At 39.7% G+C, this 20,074-nt stretch overlaps 1 protein-coding gene across 1 annotated transcript in view; it reads right to left on the reverse strand.

Moving 5' to 3' along the window:
• Window positions 1-20,074, reverse strand: part of LOC140230478 (unconventional myosin-IXb-like) — a 77,879-nt gene that overhangs the window by 12,011 nt on the left and 45,794 nt on the right. The window contains exons 19-31 of the mRNA XM_072310631.1: window positions 18,947-19,096; window positions 18,396-18,565; window positions 17,407-17,643; window positions 16,059-16,331; window positions 14,709-15,318; window positions 13,537-14,067; window positions 12,619-12,723; window positions 12,076-12,264; window positions 11,137-11,287; window positions 10,044-10,304; window positions 8,857-9,085; window positions 8,049-8,180; window positions 6,774-6,897 (exon numbers count right to left, since the gene is read on the reverse strand). Of these exons, the coding sequence (XP_072166732.1) occupies window positions 6,774-6,897; window positions 8,049-8,180; window positions 8,857-9,085; window positions 10,044-10,304; window positions 11,137-11,287; window positions 12,076-12,264; window positions 12,619-12,723; window positions 13,537-14,067; window positions 14,709-15,318; window positions 16,059-16,331; window positions 17,407-17,643; window positions 18,396-18,565; window positions 18,947-19,096 (3,162 nt within the window). The remainder of the gene's footprint in view (window positions 1-6,773; window positions 6,898-8,048; window positions 8,181-8,856; window positions 9,086-10,043; window positions 10,305-11,136; window positions 11,288-12,075; window positions 12,265-12,618; window positions 12,724-13,536; window positions 14,068-14,708; window positions 15,319-16,058; window positions 16,332-17,406; window positions 17,644-18,395; window positions 18,566-18,946; window positions 19,097-20,074) is intronic.

Consider the following 20,074-nt stretch of genomic DNA (forward strand, 5'->3'; position numbering starts at 1 on the left):
CACAGAAATACCTTCTTAAAAAACATTCTGATATAATCCACTGTTTGTGTTGTAGTGAAACTCAGTGCAGAATTCAGATAATAGGTCAGTGACAGAGAGGAGGCGTGAAAGCTTTTCGAGACTCTCTTACAAGTAGTGATTGGAAGTGAATGATGAAAGTTATCCAAACAAGTGTGAGGAGGTGTTGACTTTGATGTGCGTATCTCATTTGTCTAAAGGAATATCATCATCACCTTCTCTTTCATGGTTTCGCTTTCAAGAGGAAGTTGACAAATCATTTCACCGCCTACTCTCCTCATTTAGTTATAAGATGAGCAGACTTTCTCTTTGCAAATGACAAGGATCATTGTTCTGAGTTTGCCAGCTTCTGCATCGTGCCACAGGTGAGAAATGTGATCGAGAACGACCACAAAACCCCCCATTTTTTCATGTGGCTGCATTCATTGTGGTTTGGGACTCTTGCACCGAGTTTCTTCCGTCAGTCTGACATGGCAAATTACGGTCAGGAAATAGTAGACAATGTCTACGATGACAGCGATTCGGCACTCTGACACAAACATCCTGTGAACGCCACAACCCAACAAGTACGCAGAAGGAATTCAGCTGGTTTGATATGGAACAGCTTTGAGCACTATGAGCCAGTGCTATTCAGATTTCTAGTACATGTATTTCACAAAGGATGCAAGATATTTTGCAGTATCAATTGACATAGCACCAGTGTTGATTGTCTCTCTCTCTCTTTTTTTTTAAAACAAACATAGCCCAGTTATCAAAGTTCCGAGAAATTGTTACCTAGCCATTTGGGAAATTTTACTCATAAGGGCTCATCTTACTATGCAGCGATTACTTTTAATTCATGTTAGTTTCTCAATGAAATACCACAATTTTTGCCCTACCTTGTCACAGAGAGATGGAAAATCAATTGTGTGTAACATATAATGGTATATATATATACACAATGTATATATGTGATGTATATGTCACAGTTAAGAAACTAGGAATTCAGGGAAAAGTGGTCCTTGCCATGAAAGCATTCTGATCTCAAACCAAAGCAAAACAGATGATGTCACAGCCACAGAAAGATTAAATTTCACATACAAACATCTTGCTCGGAAATGGGATGGCTTGTGTCATCAGGTGAACGGAAGATGTCTCATACAAAGACGCTGGGAAAAAAAGGGGGAAAAAAAGGTGATATCTGATACTTCCACTGATCCCATCTTTGCCACATTCAGTGAGATGAGGATTCCAGAAATGATTATTGGTAACACAGCAATACCATCTCATGGTGTTGCTCGGGGCTTTGCCACTTGCCAAAAAGTATGACTAAACAAAAGAAATGTCTGTGAATAAAGGCTGTTGGTCCATGTTTCTATTTCTTTACAAACTTTCTTTCTTTTTCTTTTTTTTTTCTTTTTTTTTTTTGGGGGGGGGGGGGACAATCGGTTTATCTCTGTACCAGGTCACTGCAGGTACTTGTCTGACATAGGCTGATTTGGTAGGAAGTTTGATCAACAGGAACCAACTACCATGGTCAACCTTGAATGTAGGTATGAGTTAAATCTAGCCATCACATTTCGTCATAGGATGAAATCAAAAGAAAAAAAAAATACACACAGTGTATTTTGATGCTACCCTGTGCATAACACATCATGAAAGCGTCCACTGACTTGACAATTTAAAAGCTCAACATCTCTATGCAGAAAAAAAAAGTCAATTTGGTCTGACTAGGAGCTTCTTATGTAATTTCTGCTTTATCTCAAGAGCTAGATAACTGGTATTGCATGACTACCAACAGAAACAGATTTTTTACACAAAAATATTGTTTTTATGTTTGAGGTGGATGAAATAGAAGTAGTGATATGGATTAATTTCCTAAACTCAGGTGGATATATGCTAACACAATCATTATGATGGTCATACAGTATGTCTGCACTGCTTGCAGTGGGTGTGTCTGGAGCAATATTTTGACATAATCACTGGAGGAATTTGTTGTGCCACTGTAAAAAGAGACATCTAATAAGCCAATAACTTGTTTTAATTTGAAAGAAATGAAAAGTACAAGAGGGGTGATCTGATGGTGTCATGTGACCGCTCTGAAAGTTGACACGTCCCATCATGTATAAGTGTTGCATTTTATACTTGCAAGACTTGCACAAGCCAGGATACACCATGATGTCAGTAAACATCAACTTCATTGAAGCTGTCATGGCCCGATCCTATGCTGCATATGTCATACATTTAGCAAGTCTAATTATTTGCAAACTGGGATTTCCAAACAATTTTGCAAGTTGGTAAATTCACGATTATGGAATACAGTAATGAACAGAGCTAAATGGGCGCATGCATATCACATGTAATTGGGATCAGAGCAAATATTTCTGTATTGTTAAATTCACAAATAGCACAGTATGACTCACAAAATTCACAAAAATTAAAACCTGGAGAAAATACATGGCATATAAAGTATTACACGCAACCCAAAATTTCAAGGAGTATAAGTCATCAAGTCCCAAACACCACATTTCTGTGGTTTGATGGTGGGCCTTGTTATTTAGAATTTTGACTATTCATTGTTAGTTTGTCATATTACAGGTAGATTAAAAAGAAGGTTCTACGACAATTAACCCAGACCCTTCCCCTGACCCCAACCATAACCCTTACCCTAATCTTTTAACCCTATAATTAACTGGTATTTAGCAAGGGGTGTAATTGTACCCGGGGGTAATTGTCCTGATACAAAAGAGAAAAATTTCTTTCATTCGAGCAATTTGTTCTTCATACATAATCATAATCATTTCAGTCGCACTGATTATCGAAAGTCAATAGCTCGCAAAATTTGTAACTGATCCTCAAATTTGCATCACATTAATAGATTATTAAAGTTAATCAATCAAGTATATTTTGGTGAGGTTTTTTTTTTTTTGCTGATCTTGTGCAGATTTCAATAATTAAACCAACTCCATCTTATCATTCTCCAATATGAGAAGTGTAACAAAATTCGGAGGTGACAGTTTAACGCTGACAAGACGGTTATTTCTGCAATTATTTCTGCAATGAAATTCACAGTTCAAGAAACAAATTCAAAAACAAAAATCTATATGCACAACAATGAAAATTTCATCAAAATTGGACAGAAATTAGAGAAGCTAAGAAATTGTGAAGTTTTGCTAATTTTTGTTGAACAGTTCTTGAACAATTGGTATGAAGATGCAAGTGGGTGAGTTGATGATGTCATCACCTCACAAATTTCCATTGATCGTGAAAAAAAAAAAACTATTGAAAATTCAATTTTTCTGCAATAAAACGTGTACAACAAAATGCTATCCTGGCCAAATAACTTCAAATAATAATCAGTTAGATATACAGCCACAACAGGATGTTAGACTTGGGCACAAATGCATTTGAACCAAAAAAAAAAAAAATGGAAATGGAAGATTTTGTGTACTAACTACGTATGTGGCAAGTCATGAGGTGATTACATCATCAACTCATTTGTTTACATATATTGGTCTTTCCAAGTTGTGCTTTGTGAAAATTAGCAAAACTTCACTATTTCATAACTTTCTTAATGTTACTGTTCTGCTCATCAACCTATCATGAGACTAGGCCTAGCCACAGTGGGATATTTTGCATCTCCGACCCTTCAGAATCTGTGATCTCGCTCACCCTCGATACGTGAAACACAACCAAGATCAGCTGATATTTCCTGTCAATGACTCACAAATGAAACAACAGATAAAGTACACATTCTTGAACTTGGCATATACACTTCAGGCAGTGGTCTAGGCACTGCATATCCTTGGCTGAGGACCAGAAGGGCTTTAGTGCAATGGGGGGGGGGGGGGGGGGGGGGGTGATGAGTTATTCCATCTGTAAGATGTTACAAATTAAAACCACAAGTTTACTCTATATTTGGAACAAGGATTATAAATCTACCCACTTTTGATCAAATAAACTTTTTATTTCATGAAAATTGATGTTTCATTTTTATTTACGCTCAAATCTTAGAATGCAATAGTCCCCTACTGCTGGTTCTCAGCTGACGATTTGTGCATATGCTATCAAAGTAGTTCCATTTTCCACGTGACAATATGGCTGACACCTCACTGCACTATGACTTGCATCATCAGAAGTTTGTTACACTGTAGGCTTACAAGCAAACATTGTTTGTTATTCTTTTACTTTTTTTTTCTCTACAGATAAATATTTATATATGATCTGTTATTCACACAAATGTGGTTAACCATCCTTGTCTTTCATTCCCTGCTTTCTGTTTCCTATTCACAGCATGTGTATGCATGTGACTATGAGCATATTTGTCAAAGGAAGGGCTCCTCATCTATACAAACATTTAGGCATTCCAGTAATTGTATATGCCTTATATCTAGTGAGTCTAATTTCATTTTTTTTTTCTTTCTTTTTTGCGAATTGCGACTTCCTGACAATTTCATGAGTGGTAAAATTCACATGGAGCACGGAGTACACTAATGAATGGTGAAATGTACCATGCATGTCACATTCATGTCGGGATCAGAGAAAATATTTTCATGCGTTTTGCAAATAGCACCTGACTCACGAAATTCGTGAAAATAAAAACCTTGCAAATTATATGGCATATACAGTACAATGTTGCATCCAGATCACATTTACTTGTAAAAATGCTGATAGTCTTCATTTAAAGAATACTATCCTTATGCCATTTATGACTGCTTTGTTATAACATACCAATAACAGTGTCAAATTGGAATGAGCTAAATTTTCATGGAATATTTCAGAAATGGATACCCATGAAATGGGTACAGTAAATGGTAATGGTGGAAAATAAACATGTCATGAAAACATTGCGATGTGTTTTAAAGCGTAAAAAAAGGGAAAATTAATTTACTGGGTATCAGTTTTATATGATAAGTTGAAATCATTGTGTTCTAAGAGTGAGCCAAAGGACCTTCAACAACAATCAGAAAGTTCAACAGTAAGTGTGTTCTCATTCAAATACCTCCCCCTCCCCAACTGTCAACATTCATTTGAGCATTTGTTTTAAATCAATTTCACTAAAATTCAAGTTGCACAAATTTACTACCATTCACACTGCATAACCTGACCATAGTTTTGCTTCCTATAGAATTTCAAGATGCTTTAAAATATGTCTGGAATGTAATCAATATCTGGTTGCTTGTAACAGCCTACTAATTGTTGGCAGAGATACATGTAGGAATAAATGTTGTTGTTCTGGGTTTTTTTCTCTATCTCATTATAACCATAGCAGAGTACAGGCCGAAATGGAAGTTGGAAGCATGGACTAACGTTAAATTTGGAGTCACATTATCATGGTATCTTTACTTTCTCAGAGTTTTCTTTTGTGTTGTTAGCAAATTTTTGGTCCATAGGTCACAGCTGCAGCTGCAGTAATTGCAACAAAATTCAGTTCAGACATCCTTCATATGCCTGTATATTTATGTATATCAATTTCTTACATATTTTTTAAAGGTAAAAATGAAGCTAAGGTTTAATCAAAGAAAAAAAAAGAAGAAAACAGTACTGAAATGGTGTAAGGGTGTTTAAGTCTAAAATGGGATTTATTTTAAAAGGTTGTACAATTTCTATGGGAATGAGAAAAAACAAAACAAAACCAATACATCAATTTAACTTTCTTTTTTTGAGGAATGTAAAATTGTACTTAAGGACAAGGATCTACACCTTGCTTCAATGGCAGGGAAGAAAACAAACATAGAAAAAAATCAAATAAATTGTTATCTTTTAAAAGACATTTTTGAAGCATAGAATTGTCATTAGAACTACAACATCTTCAGTAATTCACCTCTTTGCTTTTTTTATTTTTTTATTTTTTTTAAAGAAGCGGCCAATGACGCATAATTTGGTGATTCAGTGATTCCTACTTCCTTCCAGGAAGGAAGAAACATGTTACAACAAGAACACATCTTCTTCTTTCAAAATAACCTTTTCATATCAGTTACTGACCACCGCCAGTCACCTGGGATGAATCACAAGGGGCAGGCTGGATGGTATTTGCCTGTTGTTCTTCAGAGGCACTGGAGTGACAGGCCACTTCACTGTGTACATATCCTAGCCTTTACTAGTTAAAAAGTGAAGTGGAAATCTCTAATGTGTGTGAGGTGGGGTGTGACTTGTTCACACACAGGGCCTTGATGTGTTTTGGCTAAATACCAGACCTTGGGATAAGAGATGTAGAGGGATTTTTCACAAGTGTGAGTTGGGACTCTCTCACACAAGGGACCTCCATTTTTTGTCCTATCTAATGGGCAGACTAATTCACCTTGGTATACACTGTATACCAGAAGAGATGGCATGATAACGTATGACCATTGCTCTGCTGGACTCACAGGTTATCAAACTCACAGTCCTCCGAACTGTAAAGGTAGACACACTACCAACCAAAAACTATCCTGCGTCTAAGCAGAGAAAACAACATACAAACTGACACAGAAACAAACAAAAAAACACACTTATGCCATATCTAACGTTTGAAGTAAAGACTAGCCATCTAAATGAGTTGTTAAATACATCCTCACAATATGTCAGTATTCATGTTGACAACCACATACACGAGCACACACGAACAAAACCAAAACCATCAACAACTCTTGAGCGATAATGAACACAGGGTCATTAGCCACGGTCATAACTTGTACAAGTCCATTCACTGCTAAGCAGAAGACCCAGCCCCACTGACAAACGTCTCATCTTTCAAGATCCATGAAGGGAAAGCACAACTTTGGCATCGTACTCACCACAGATTTGCGTAGGTCAGAGAGATGCATGGAGGCAGAGTTATAGGCCCGCTCCAGGGTGGTGATGTCATGCAGCGTTCTCTTGAGCTTCTGGGCCTTCTCTCGGATGATGATCTCCAGGCATCTAGAGAAAAATCCAAAAATGAAAACTTTAATAATCTTTGTCCTTTCTCTCTTTAATTTTTCTTTGATATGAAAAGAAGGCCCTTCAGTGATATTAACAGCAATACAAAAGATGGGCAGGCCAATATTTACCATGACTGCTTCACTTTATATTTCCCACTTTTTTATCAGCATTAACTTCAGTAAATAACAAGGAACTCTCAAACTTTCGTAAAACAAATTTAGTCTATGCCATCTAAAGAAGACAGGGCAAGTACTATATTTTATTCATTCAGCACAAACTTTTATTATGACCCCCCCCCCAAAAAAAAAAAAATGTAAATGCCAAAAGACTGAGAGAGAAAAAAGGTACAACTGCAGAGGTTACACAGTATTTAGCACCACAGGGTCTAGACATGTACTTTAAATTACAGCTCTAAACACTTTTTTAATAGCAAAACAGACTGCTTGCTAATTAATGAAATTGTACTTTCTATTGATAGTGCTATATAGCCAGGCGGTCGATTTGGCTTTTGAAGGAGGAACTTCCCAACCGTCCCATGCACACAAGTGTGTATAGGAGTCGTCCTCGATTGTAGCAGAAGAATACAAGAAAGTATGTTATATAACAAATTAATGAAGCAGATACTAATCAAATGATTCGCTAAAAGAAAGTACACTTGACCAGGCATTTATTTTGCCTAACAAATAATTTTGCTTATGACCAGTCATATGTAAATTACAATGAATGGTCATTAGCACTTTCAAGTCACATTTAGCACTTTCAAGTCAAAGTGGTGGCCAGCCAAGATTTCACAGTTCTTTTTACTCATGAAAACTAGCTGCTGCGGAATTTAAAGCTCCTACATTAGAAATTCTTTGGATTAAAGAATGCAAAAGCTGTTGTGTGGGACAGATCAAATGACAAGATTCTGCTTCATCATTTTATAAAACAAATAATACACATCATTTGTTTGGACATTAGTACAATTACTCACACACAGTACCTTCAAAACAGTCCAAAAGCCATTATTGGCTACTGCCCCAGGAGTGTTAGAGTGTTCCAACTGTACCTAATGTGGGTAATTCTTACTAATGCTCTCACTGATGTGTATTACAAATCTGTATTTGTATTATAATGGATGAGAGAGTGAGAAAAAAACAAAGACTTACTGAGCCTGCTTCTCCACATCCTGCAGTGACTCCCATGCGTTCACCTGCTTGTCCGTCTTCAGAATGCATGGCGCAAAGACGATGGCTAGATTGTTGGCTGACATTTTGTTTGAGTCCTCGTGATTCGTAACCCTGAGACAAAAAAAAAAAAAAAATCAACCATCAACAGACATTCTCTCACAAAATTGTTGGAAGACCAAAAGAAATAGATTTTTAATTAGGTCAATCTCTTTAAGTGTCAACAAAAGAGTTCTAAGTTGTTGCGTTTTTTTTTTAATAAGACAAGGCATTGTCAATTCACTTCTACTACTACGATAAGCAACATGTAAGAATGGAAATGCATTCACATGTACGAAATCTGGGCTGTACTATTATAAACTACAATACCCATGTCTTAAAACAACAATGCTTGCATAAAACACCCAGTATTCTCCATGTTACTCAGAAACGGCTCTCTCTTCTTTGAAGGTTACAAGGTATGCACCTCTTTACTTTCTATCCTTCTAGAAAAGTTCCACCACAAATATCTACATCGGAATTGTGAGATGGCCTTCAGCTCATGTGAAGTGCTTATACTTGGATACACTTGAAACATGTATGAAATATGTGATATTCAGACAAACAGCATTTTAATATGCAGTGACCACATAGAGACATACAGCTCACCCCTGACTTACACTCCATTTCAAAAGGCATCTTTGCAATTTATAGCTATACCTAGCTATGCCTATACATTTAAAAAAAAAAAAAAACACACACACACAATACACTCTCTGTCTCCCCAATGAGGACATCAACTCTGTCTCACCTCGCCAGATGAAATATGAGCCTCTCAAAGATGTCGCAGTTCACCACGGGCAACTTTTCGATGCTGCTCTGGAGCGACTGCAGCTTCTCGTTGTTGTCGGCAATTTCCGTCGCCCGGAGGAACTCCTCGTAGAGCTGGTAGGTGAGGAGCGGCTCCGGCATGTCACGGAAGAAGGACTTTAGGACCTGGGCGATGACCAGAACACTGTAGGTGCCAAAGTCTACGGCCTCTGTTGTAAAGATGACATGGAGGATGTTAGCAGATAGAAATGGAAATACACATATCAGAGCAGATTTCTTTGACTTGTGTCCAATAAGATGTGTTCATTTTCTTGAGTCCATCTAACTTGTTTGGTGGAATTTACGCCCAAAGAGGGAGTTGTTCAAGCTAAATGTACAGCAGGGTTTATCACACTTAAAATATTAGATTATTTTTCTTGACATAATTCTATATAATACTGGTGGTAAGCAGAAGTATGTACCATATTAGACGACAACTGTCTTTCTCATGATTTCAATTCAAAAGTCATAAGTTATGAAGCAAATGCTCCTCAACCCTATCTTTATCAGTTGAATTGATAAATGTCTTTGTATTATGTGTATCCTTTCATTAATGGAAATAAAGTATGACATAATCTTAACCCGTTGAGGACGGTTTGATTTTGCTACAACACGCATTTCCCATAGGCGCTTGCCAGAGTATACTCGGTACTCGTCCTTAATGGGTTAATTGAATTGAACCCTACCTACATGTATCTTACTTTACTTTAATAGAAACGAAGGAAGATCCCAAACTTTTTTCATATGCTTCCTTTCAGTGATCTGAGTATCTTTTAGTTCCAATTGATATAAAATCTATTTCAAAACTTGGCTGAAATTCGCTTTCAAAACATGACTTCCACTTCTTAATATCTTTGCACAATGGTCTCTCACTCTGTGATGAACGACAACAAATGGTTTGAAGTGTTGATAATGCTAAGAGAATAAGAATATAATAATTATCTGTAACACAAATGTTATTATATCAACACGAATTAAAGCAGAATGAAAACTGTGAGTTTACATTATATGAAACGATAAACCTTCTCAGCACATCTTTATGTCACTACCTATCACCCATTCCCCAAGCTCCCTGCAAATAAGAATTACTTACATCTCCTGCACCACTGTAAGAGATTAACAACCCACCTGGCTGTGTGTTGATGAGATGCTTGAGTTCCTTGACCTTTGCCGCTGGGCCCGGCTTGCGATAGATGCCCTCCGTGTAGAGACCATTCAGCTCGATGGCTGTGATAAGGCGCTCCAGGATTGGAGGAATTCTCACATTGTCATTGACCAGGTCCTCCAGGCGTGCACCAATTACGCGGCCCTTTACGAACTGCTGGGGCAAGCCGCGGCACGGCGTTGTCGTCTTGAGACAACACTTCTTGTGGCAGGTGTACTTGCAAACTGTTGGATGCAAAGAATATATGCAAAAGCAGATAGAGAGATTGAATAATTCTTACTGTACCCTCCAAGTTGACTAAATTATCATGCAAAGTCAATGGCTTCTGTTCAGTGACAGTAGTGATTATAATGTTAACTCCAAATGGCATCAAAACTTGTTGCAACCACTATTTTCAATATCACCTTTGTGTCCACAATCACCTCTAGTTAGTGGCTATACTTGTTCCAAAGGTCTTTGTCCCAACCAACATTGCTATTATCATTATCATCACTGCCATTACCTCAATGGCTGTCATTATCACCACCATCCCTACTACAGTAAGCAGCAGTATACTGTGCTATGGTATGGTAACCTTAATCACGAAGGTCATTCCGGTAGGTATCATGGCAGTAAACATGATCTTCATTACCACCAGCATTATCATCGCACATTATTCTCTTCAGTATTAAAAACACTATTTACCAGTAACAGCATCCACCTAATAATAATTACATTGTAGCACCATTTCCTCCATCAACAATACACCAGAATCATCACCTTAACAAATCATACCACTACCACTCACTGCTTTCCCTATAGCAGAAATAAATGCCAGGATCAACACCAACATCCCTCTCCCCCTGTCTCATCATCATGACCATCATTACCATGACGACACAATATGCCACCCTCATCACTGCTTCCACATCCACAACCACCATCATTACAACTACCACTACCACTTCTACTACTACCATCATCATCAGTATCACAATCACCATGCACTAACACATCCTTTGTCATCACCCTCCTCGCCATCTTCTTCTCTTTCCTCATCCTCGTCCCCATGGTTACCTTGGCAAACCTGTCCCTTTTCCATCAGGCCCAGGAAGTTGGAGCACTGCTCGCAGGCCGTGGGAATACGGAACTGGATGTTCACAAACTTGTGACCAAGGTGCTCAAATATCTCCTCCTTCTTATCCTTCTTTTTCCTCTGATCCTTTGCCTGCACATAATAATGTGTGGAGATTAACTCATTAACTCTCAGGTAGAAATAAAGGGTTATCATGACAGCAACAGAGATATAAAATTTTAGATGTATGATTGCTTCTCGCTTCCAAAAGACAACCTTGCATAATAATGTACCAAAGTGAGATGTCATGGATTTTCATCACCACAGAAATTGGTTCTAAACAACCTCACATAGCCCGAATATCTGTGAATACAATGGTTGCCAACAATGCTGATACCCAGTTCCAAGTCACTGCCCAAAGCTTTGTACAACAGGATATCTTGTCAGGAACCAATACTAAGCTATAAGTACATGTGTCACAAAAGACTGTTCAATCATCACTTCAGTATTCTACAGGCCTAAGCAGCTTGCTGATTTCCCCAACACAACATTCTCTTCTGTCTATACTTTACAGCTTGTTAATTTCATATCTGTCACTCAGACTAGGCTAGGTCTCACCTTGATCAATCAAGAAAAGGTACATGTAGCTTCACTGATGAGCGGGTACACAAGTTATAGCCCTCCCTCCCTTGAAATTTGGTACTCCCAAACTTTGAAAAAGTGTGTACTCTCCTCGAGATTTCACAATGACCACTCAAAGTTCAGCCCTGCTTGTTACAGCCACATACACTTACAATTAATGAAACTACGGTTTACATATGAAATGAGTACATGTTGGTTGTAATGACAACTTGAACACACAGATTTGATGCTGTTTCCCTCTGCCTGACAGAACCCGTGACTTTTGTAGAATCTCCAACCTCGTGCAAAATCTGGCTCACCTTCTTGCGGTTGTCTATCGGCTTGTACTGGTGCATGAACTCGTCGAGGTAGCCCCGGAAGGCATTGATGCCCAGGGTGAGGGGGAATGTCATTTGGTGGGCGTCCTCGTGTTGCTTGGCAACATGCGTCAACACGTTTTCAAAGTTGTTCATGAGGTCGCGATACTGTAGGTTGACCTCATTACCTTCCTGTACGAACCAAAGATACGTGAAAAGAGACAGTCTCGTATGATCTGTGCATACACACATACACACACATTGTACATACATACATACACGCAATTTGTACGTACATTCAAGTTATGTAATCACAACCTCTAGGGTATACATAATTTGGATTTGAAAAAAATCCTCAAAATACTGCCAAAAATTATGACTGAACAAAGGATTCCAAGTATTGCAAAATGACAAATAGAGGTCAACAATAAGTAATCACTTTCATGCGGTATTGGTAGCAGCAGCAGCAGTAGTAGTAGTAGAAGGAGGAGACATAGATATACATTAGCAGGACACAATTAGAGTTTGTTTTTTGGTGAGACTCACATGTAAGCTTATGGAATAAGTGCTGATGAGGTTTGATCGGAACTGGTTCAACGCCTTCTTGAAGAGGTGGTCGACCACACTGCATGCTTGCCCCATCTCATTAATCTAGAAAAAACACAAGGAGACAGAAAAAAAAATGAGGCTCTCGTTTGTACTCAATGGCTGAAAGAAACCATGTCCTCGACACACATACACACACACATACACACAAAAACAAAAACAAAAAAGAATCAAAGTGTACCTTATTCATTATGCACCTCCCCAAACTACATTTGTCAATACAAAAGAAAAAAAAAACAAAAAAACACCCATCCATGATGTTAATCCAGCAGAGTCAGGTTCAGTGCACATTCCCACATTTGTATTGCCAAAATTCCCATCATCACTGGTTGCCCGTTGAATGTTATCCAAAATCACTTTTGACATGCATTCTTCTCAAGACTAATAAAACGTAGCAGTAGTAAGAATACAGCTCCATGTTAACCTTCATTGGCATTGCAGATTGATTGTAGGCATTAATTTTGTTCCATTTCATCAACAACAGGTGAGGGAAAAAAGGAACATAACAATGATTAACAGAAAGCCATATATGTATTAACAAAACAAAACCAGTGAGAGCAATTTGTTCAATGCATAAAACTTAATCAACATATTATATAGCAAACATCACCAGGATGACACACCTATACTATGGTACTGAATTCAAACCACTAACAATGGAGAAACTTTGAGAAAAGACATTCACAAATGAAAATTTTCGGATAAATTCTAGGCACAGCACTTGTGGATCGATTGATGCTAAGTTTTATGAAAGACTACACAAAGTACATTGTACAAAAGCTTCTAATGCCTTTCAAATATTACCAAATGATGAGATCTGCCTCTGATCTCTTATAGGAAGCTGAAACACAAAGTTACCTTGGACTGGATGAACATGTTCATCTGCTCCAGAGTCTGCCCGTCCGTGATGAGTCGGTTTGTAGGGTACCGCCACTGGGACATGCCTTGAAAGTTAATGTTACCCTGCTGGGTGCGAGTTCTTTTGGGGAGGGGCGAGCTGGCCACCGACATCTTCCTCCCAGTCGGGGGCTTCAGCTGGTGAGGAGACGTCCGGCCCGAGGGCTTCTCGTTGGTCTTGTCGTTCAAGACGTTACTCTTGGTGCCAGTGCCGGTGCCGGTCTTGTCGGTTTTTTCAGTCTTGTCGGGGGGCACCTGCTCTTCGATGAGCAGGGCCTGGTCCGACGGCGAACGCCTGAAGCGCCGCCGGATGTTGTGCTTGTAGCGCTTGAAGAGGTTTTTCGTGGGGGCGCTGGGCGAGTCGGGGGTCCGCGGAAGACTGTGATCCTGGTCCGAGGATGTAGACTTGGGCGAACCAGGCACTACCAATTCTTCCTCTGTCATAGAACTGTCTGAGATGACGGATGACGGCCTACCGGGTGCATCGTCGCCCTAGAAAAACAAACAAACATTGGTGGCATAAATGGAGAGATTGCCAAAACGTCTTCTTCTGTCTGAAACACTATCATATTCTCCTCCGTTCGGAGTGAAAAGCAATGCTTACTGTAGCTGGGGCTTTGATAACGCAGCACAACACCACAATTATCCCTTTTCCCTATAACAGTGGCAATGAAATACATGTACCACAAATTTGAAAAACTGTACATGGATTATGTTTCTCATTAGTTCATAAAAGTAATGTGGGATCCCCCGCCTTCATACATGATGAATCTTATTATGATATTGTCAAAATACTGAATGAATAAATGAAAGAAGACCAACAAAATCCTTGCACAAATTCATGGAAACTTTGCTCCAATCTCGCTAGGGCATAATGCTGTTGGGGCAACAAAACCTTGAATCTCAAATGTTCAGGAGAGCAAAAAACATGGCAGCCAAAGCACTACGACAGATGGGATCACCTTTCATTTGCCATACTCTGGTGGCTTCAATTTCTGGGTCAGAAAACTAGGATATGGACAGGACATCACTTATGGTTATCTAACAATTAATCTAAAAAAAAAGTGATTTTCACCCAAAATGTTGTCTTCAAGGTCATGTAATCCCTCTGATAATAAGATGTCCGTACTCACCTTGCCCCTGGGGCTGGCTGGAGGAGACCCAATGGGGAGGACTTTGTCCCTTTCTTCCATCTTTAGGTCATCCTCATCTCCACCCTCTTCCAGGATAATTTCCTCCATGTCAACAACATTCAACTTCACCCCTTGGTTGCCAGGCAACTCTTTTCTTCCCGTGTCCACTCCTGCATCACCGGCCTTCACTCCCTCGTGAGGCGCCACATCACCAGCCTCCTCGGCATCATCATCGTCCCCGCCAAAACTTGTCTCCTCCAACGAGTCGATCACACTCTGCAGATCAGCCAGCTGATCCACGAGCTGCATTGATGATGTCCGTGTGACAATGTTACTGGAACTGATGAGTGCATTTGCAGGGACTGTCGGAATCCTAGACGGGTCTTTGAGGTCAGCATTCTTGGAGTTCTTCACGACGCCCTGCCTGTTCTCCTGGGGAGCGTCCCTACCGGCTTTTGGCTCCGAGTCGTCGGCCGGGGATTCGCCGTCCATTTTCCGCTCCAGTGACGATGATCTGGAGCTGGTTCGGGATCCTGGTTGAGATGAAAGTCTCTCTTGGGAGGCTGCCCTTGCCATGTAAGCCCTTGCTAGGTCCTTTACTCTCCCAGGTCTATCAAAACACAAACAGACAAAATAAAGTAACATTACACTGCCAGGTCATTCAAACTGTGCAAAGATTATTGATAATGATACTCTTCATACAAAATTTTATGAGTTGCTCATTTCTTCTCTGGGCCTTAAAGATGTTGGAACACAAGCTATCAATGAAATAAAAGAAGACAAGAAAGGGTTTGGCAAATTCAAAATAAATGTGACAGCAATATTTTCAGTGACTGTGCAAAATACTCTTGCCGAACCCCTCCACGCTGATGTAATCTAAAACCTACTCTATCGCCACATTAAGAATGGAGTAAACTCACTAAAGCATTTAACATTTTCTAACTTAACTCATGTAATGAGACTATCCTCACAAAAAGTTGAAACGCAATGAAAGTTGTACAGTTACAATGTTACTGCTGCTCCAAATCCAAAGCATCTCTTTCAAAGACACCGATACCAAAATACTTTGATACATTCCATTACACAAACTGCTAAGAGGTATTTTACGACATGCATCATGTTAACAATGTATGTTAAGAGCAAACAGGATATTATCATGCGATTTTCACTAAACAGAGTGTATGGAGACTTGTCCCTTTGAGCACATACAGGTGAAACTGGACACTTCTATGAGTGCACTGAAATGCACTGAAACTTTCCTGTATGATGTACTCCTGGCTGCAAGATGTAATGCCAGTAATATACCATCATACCACAGAGTAGTATTAATCTGCATTTCAGGGAGCCTACCTCTGAAGGTTTCTCTTGAGGGGCGAAACCTCCGGGATGGGACTGATGGGGGGACCAACCACCACGTTTTCATCATTGATGAGGGACGGTGAGAGCAAGTAGCCGGGACTGGTGGCATCCGGACCGGGACTGGTTGGCACCCCGGTGGGTTTTGGAATGGCTAGCGGTGCTGAGGTCGCCGAGGGGGTCACCGCAGTGGTCGCGGATGAGGTCGCGGGGTCATCCAAGAGGAGTTCATCCGACCCTAACGATCCCTCGTGGACACCACTGCTCCTGCATGAACATGCACAGGGGTACAGAGATTCAAATCTGAAATGAGGCACTGGAAATCCTTTGCAATCCTGTAAGTTTCCTTTTGCTCCTGTCATGTGGTTAGGAATGACAATCATCAAACATCATCACTTCCTGACAGTATTGACAGAAATTAAGCTGTCATATCAAAGGGTGTGTACAGTTCTGGTTGAGGTGAGGATTTAGCTTTCAACGTTTTGAGAGATATTCAGAAACTACTCTATGAGATGTCAAAGAGCATGCAATTCTAAGGGGTATCAAAAGTTTATTTGATGAAAATCGGGTTTGAAATGGCTGAGATATCCAAAAACAAGGTGAAACAAAGAGATCCTAATAAAAGGCGAGTCCTGTCGTCTTTTATCATTATCACTTTTTTGGATATCTCGGCCATTTGAAAACCAATTTTCATCAAATAAATGTTGAATCCTTCTTCAAATTACATGCTCTCTCAAATTTCATAAGAGGTTTCTCATTATCTCACTTAAAAATGTTCAAAACATGAATCCCCACCTCAACCAGAACTGTACAGTCCCTTTAAGACAGGACTGTTGCAAAAGCCTGTACCGCTACCAACAATTTACATAGTCATCTATCTCAAATCAACTTCGGCCAATCATGGTCCAAAACTTCACATGGTAGGTACACTGTTATCATCTACACTACATTTGGAGAGACAAGGCTTAATAGCTTGTCTTCATATTTGCTTGTGGAGAACCACTTTCTCTTTGTACATAATTATGTACGAGGCATGCATGTATTGCAAGTACACACTCTAATATACATGTGCGTATAATGATTTGCTCTTATGATTGACAAGCCATGTGGATTTCAACAAAGCTATTATGGAAAATGTTATTTGCAGTTTGTCAGGAGATTCACTGTTGGGCTCTAAACTGGACTGTGTCTTGCCGTGCAAACTTTTGATCACAATGTGGGTTGTTCTCTCCCCCAAAAGAATTTTATTATGAAAAGGACACTTTTTGGAATACCATGATTTTGTGGTAACGACTCCTCTCCCCCCCCCCCCCCTCCCTCAAAGTGATGCAATCTTCCTTACTCTTCAGACTCCATGGTCCTCGTCCTATTCCTCTCGAAGAGATCGTCCTCGATGTCGTCCGTGGTGAGGATTCCCTCGTCGCTGATGGCCGAGTGGACGTCGTCTGTCCGGCGACCCCGAGGCCTGACCGCTGCGGACGGCTCCTCCTCGTTCCCTTCCTCGTCCGCTCGTCTGGGCCGACCTTTGACTGCAGCTGGTTTCTCCTTCTCCAGCTTCTCGCTTCGTATCCTTTGAACCCTGTAGCCAAGAAAGTTCATCCAATGCAGTGAGTAGCCATGGTAATAAATGTTTAAAAAGAATCATTACACAAACTAGAGGTAAAATATGAGTATGATAAACATAATGTTGGAACTGGTATGTGAGAACATCCATGTTAACGATGCTAACATAGCAAATTTTATGAAACAGGACACTTATCTAACAAGTGCAACAGATTAAAGTGTGGTGTCATAGTTGGCAATGATGAGCATTTCATTCACCTAAACCTGCACTACACATGAAACAGGACAAGACAGCTGAGTGCTTTATCAATAATCTATCAGGCTGAAGAGCAGTTCTCATCATATGTCCATCATATGCAAACAAATAGGTATTGTACTGGTAAAATACCATATGTGAGACATTATGAGTAATCATGGTTAAAAGTTCTGGGAGAAGACAACATGACGGAGACTAATTTGTCCCATGAACAATTACCACCATTCTCATGGAAGACATTAATGTATTTGTATTATGTAATCTATCATGAGTCCTCTTCATTCTCAAGAACACTGTAGACATATTCAAATACTTCTTTTTTCTTCCTTGACAAGAGTATGCTTGCAGTCAACTATAAAATTCAAACAAATGATTCGTCCTATGAGTATTTGATAGTACCGCTGTGTTTACAAGGTGACTGCTTTTAAGAAAAAAAAAAAAGTCCCGTTTAAACAAACCTAGTTTAGACCCACCAAAATCCATATGACCATCTCTGGTGTTGAGATACATACCTCCTTCTTGCTATAATGCCCCTCGTTCTGCACTGGAGAAGAACCATGCCCCGCTTCAGCTTGCGGTACTGCCTCTTCTCCTTCGTCATCCTCCACGATGCCTGGATGGTGGAAGCCGCCCGCCGCTGCTCCACGTACCTCCTCCGCGCCAGGGAGCCTCGGCAGTGGGCCTGCAAATTGCAAGGGGTTTACAAATGGCAAACGTAAGAATCCGGACGTTAGCAATGGTCTCTTTGTCATCCCCTTGACTTTTATAGTTCAACTCCCTCATTGTTGGGAAAGTCTTATGAGCCTTAAGAGAAATGTACACAATCCCACTTCATGGTTTCAACTCCTTCAACACCTCTTTAGCTTTTAAATGGAAGTTAAAATATTTTGCATTACATTGATTTGTTTTAAGTGTTGTATTTGTGATAATGGACATAAAATAAAATAAAATTTGAATCGAGTTGGATTGAATGAAATTGAATTGACCTAAATTGACAAGTCAATGTCAAGCAAGATTCGTTCAACCAAAGCTGAGAATGTGCTGTCAGCAGCCACCAACGCACCTGTAACTTGATGATGGAGTTCCGCACTTCCAGGTATCTCCTCCGCGCGAGGATGCCCCGGTACCACCACTGCACCCGGCAGATGCGCTGCAGGACGAAGGCATGCAGCGCCTCTTGTATCTTCACCCTCTCACTCTCCCTGAGAAACACCTGCACATGGTAATCAGGAGTAAGTAAGAAGTGGTCTAACCCTTTACATATCCAGGCACTCAGCGATAACTTACCAAGTTTTTTTGTTTGTTTGTTCTTTTTTAATCATTCCTCTAAAACTTGACCAACTTTTGTAAGTTAGCAAGCCCACTTTAAAAGGTGTAGCAATGTGCCGCAGTCCAACAGTAAGGCCATAATGACACAATAGGGATGACGGGAACTTAAAGGTAGGGGATACCTTTTACAGACCTCCCAAAATGCAGCAAAACATTAAATATGAACCTCAGGGGACTTATTTAGGCCACTGCTGAGAAATTTGGAAGTCAACAGTTATCTACAATTTGAATAATGCACAAAACTCAACTACTCAGTAGTTCTGTGTGTCAGCCACACTTAAGCCTTTTTGTCCAACAGTAAGGCCATAATGACACAATAGGTATTTATTGGAAATTACATGTACTGTCTGCACATCTGTACCGATCAGCAAAGTAAGCACCCCAACATACGTGCCAATGGGTGAACAAAGGACACTTAAAAGTTTTGTTTTGTTTTTTAAGTGTAAACTGAACTGCTCAACCCTTTTAATGGGAGAACCTGTTTGGGGGTATTTGATGCATAACATCTGGTATTACATAAGAGAAATTTGAATACCAGTATCCTTTTCATTGGTCTCTGATAATTATAAGTTTAAGGTGTGTCAATACCTCCACAAAGGACACTTAAAAGTTTTGTTCTGTTTTGTTTTGTTTTGTTTTTTAAGTGTAAACTGAACTGCTCAACCCTTTTGATGGGAGAACTTGTTCGGGGGTATTTGATGCATAACATCTGGTATTACATAAGAGAAATTTGAATACCAGTATCCTTTTCATTGGTCTCTGATAATTATAAGTTTAAGGTGTGTCAATACCTCCACAAAGGACACTTAAAAGTTTTGTTTTGTTTTGTTTTGTTTTGTTTTGTTTTGTTTTTTAAGTGTAA

This window comes from Diadema setosum, chromosome 7, assembly GCF_964275005.1.
Source record: "Diadema setosum chromosome 7, eeDiaSeto1, whole genome shotgun sequence".
NCBI lineage: Eukaryota > Metazoa > Echinodermata > Echinoidea > Diadematoida > Diadematidae > Diadema > Diadema setosum.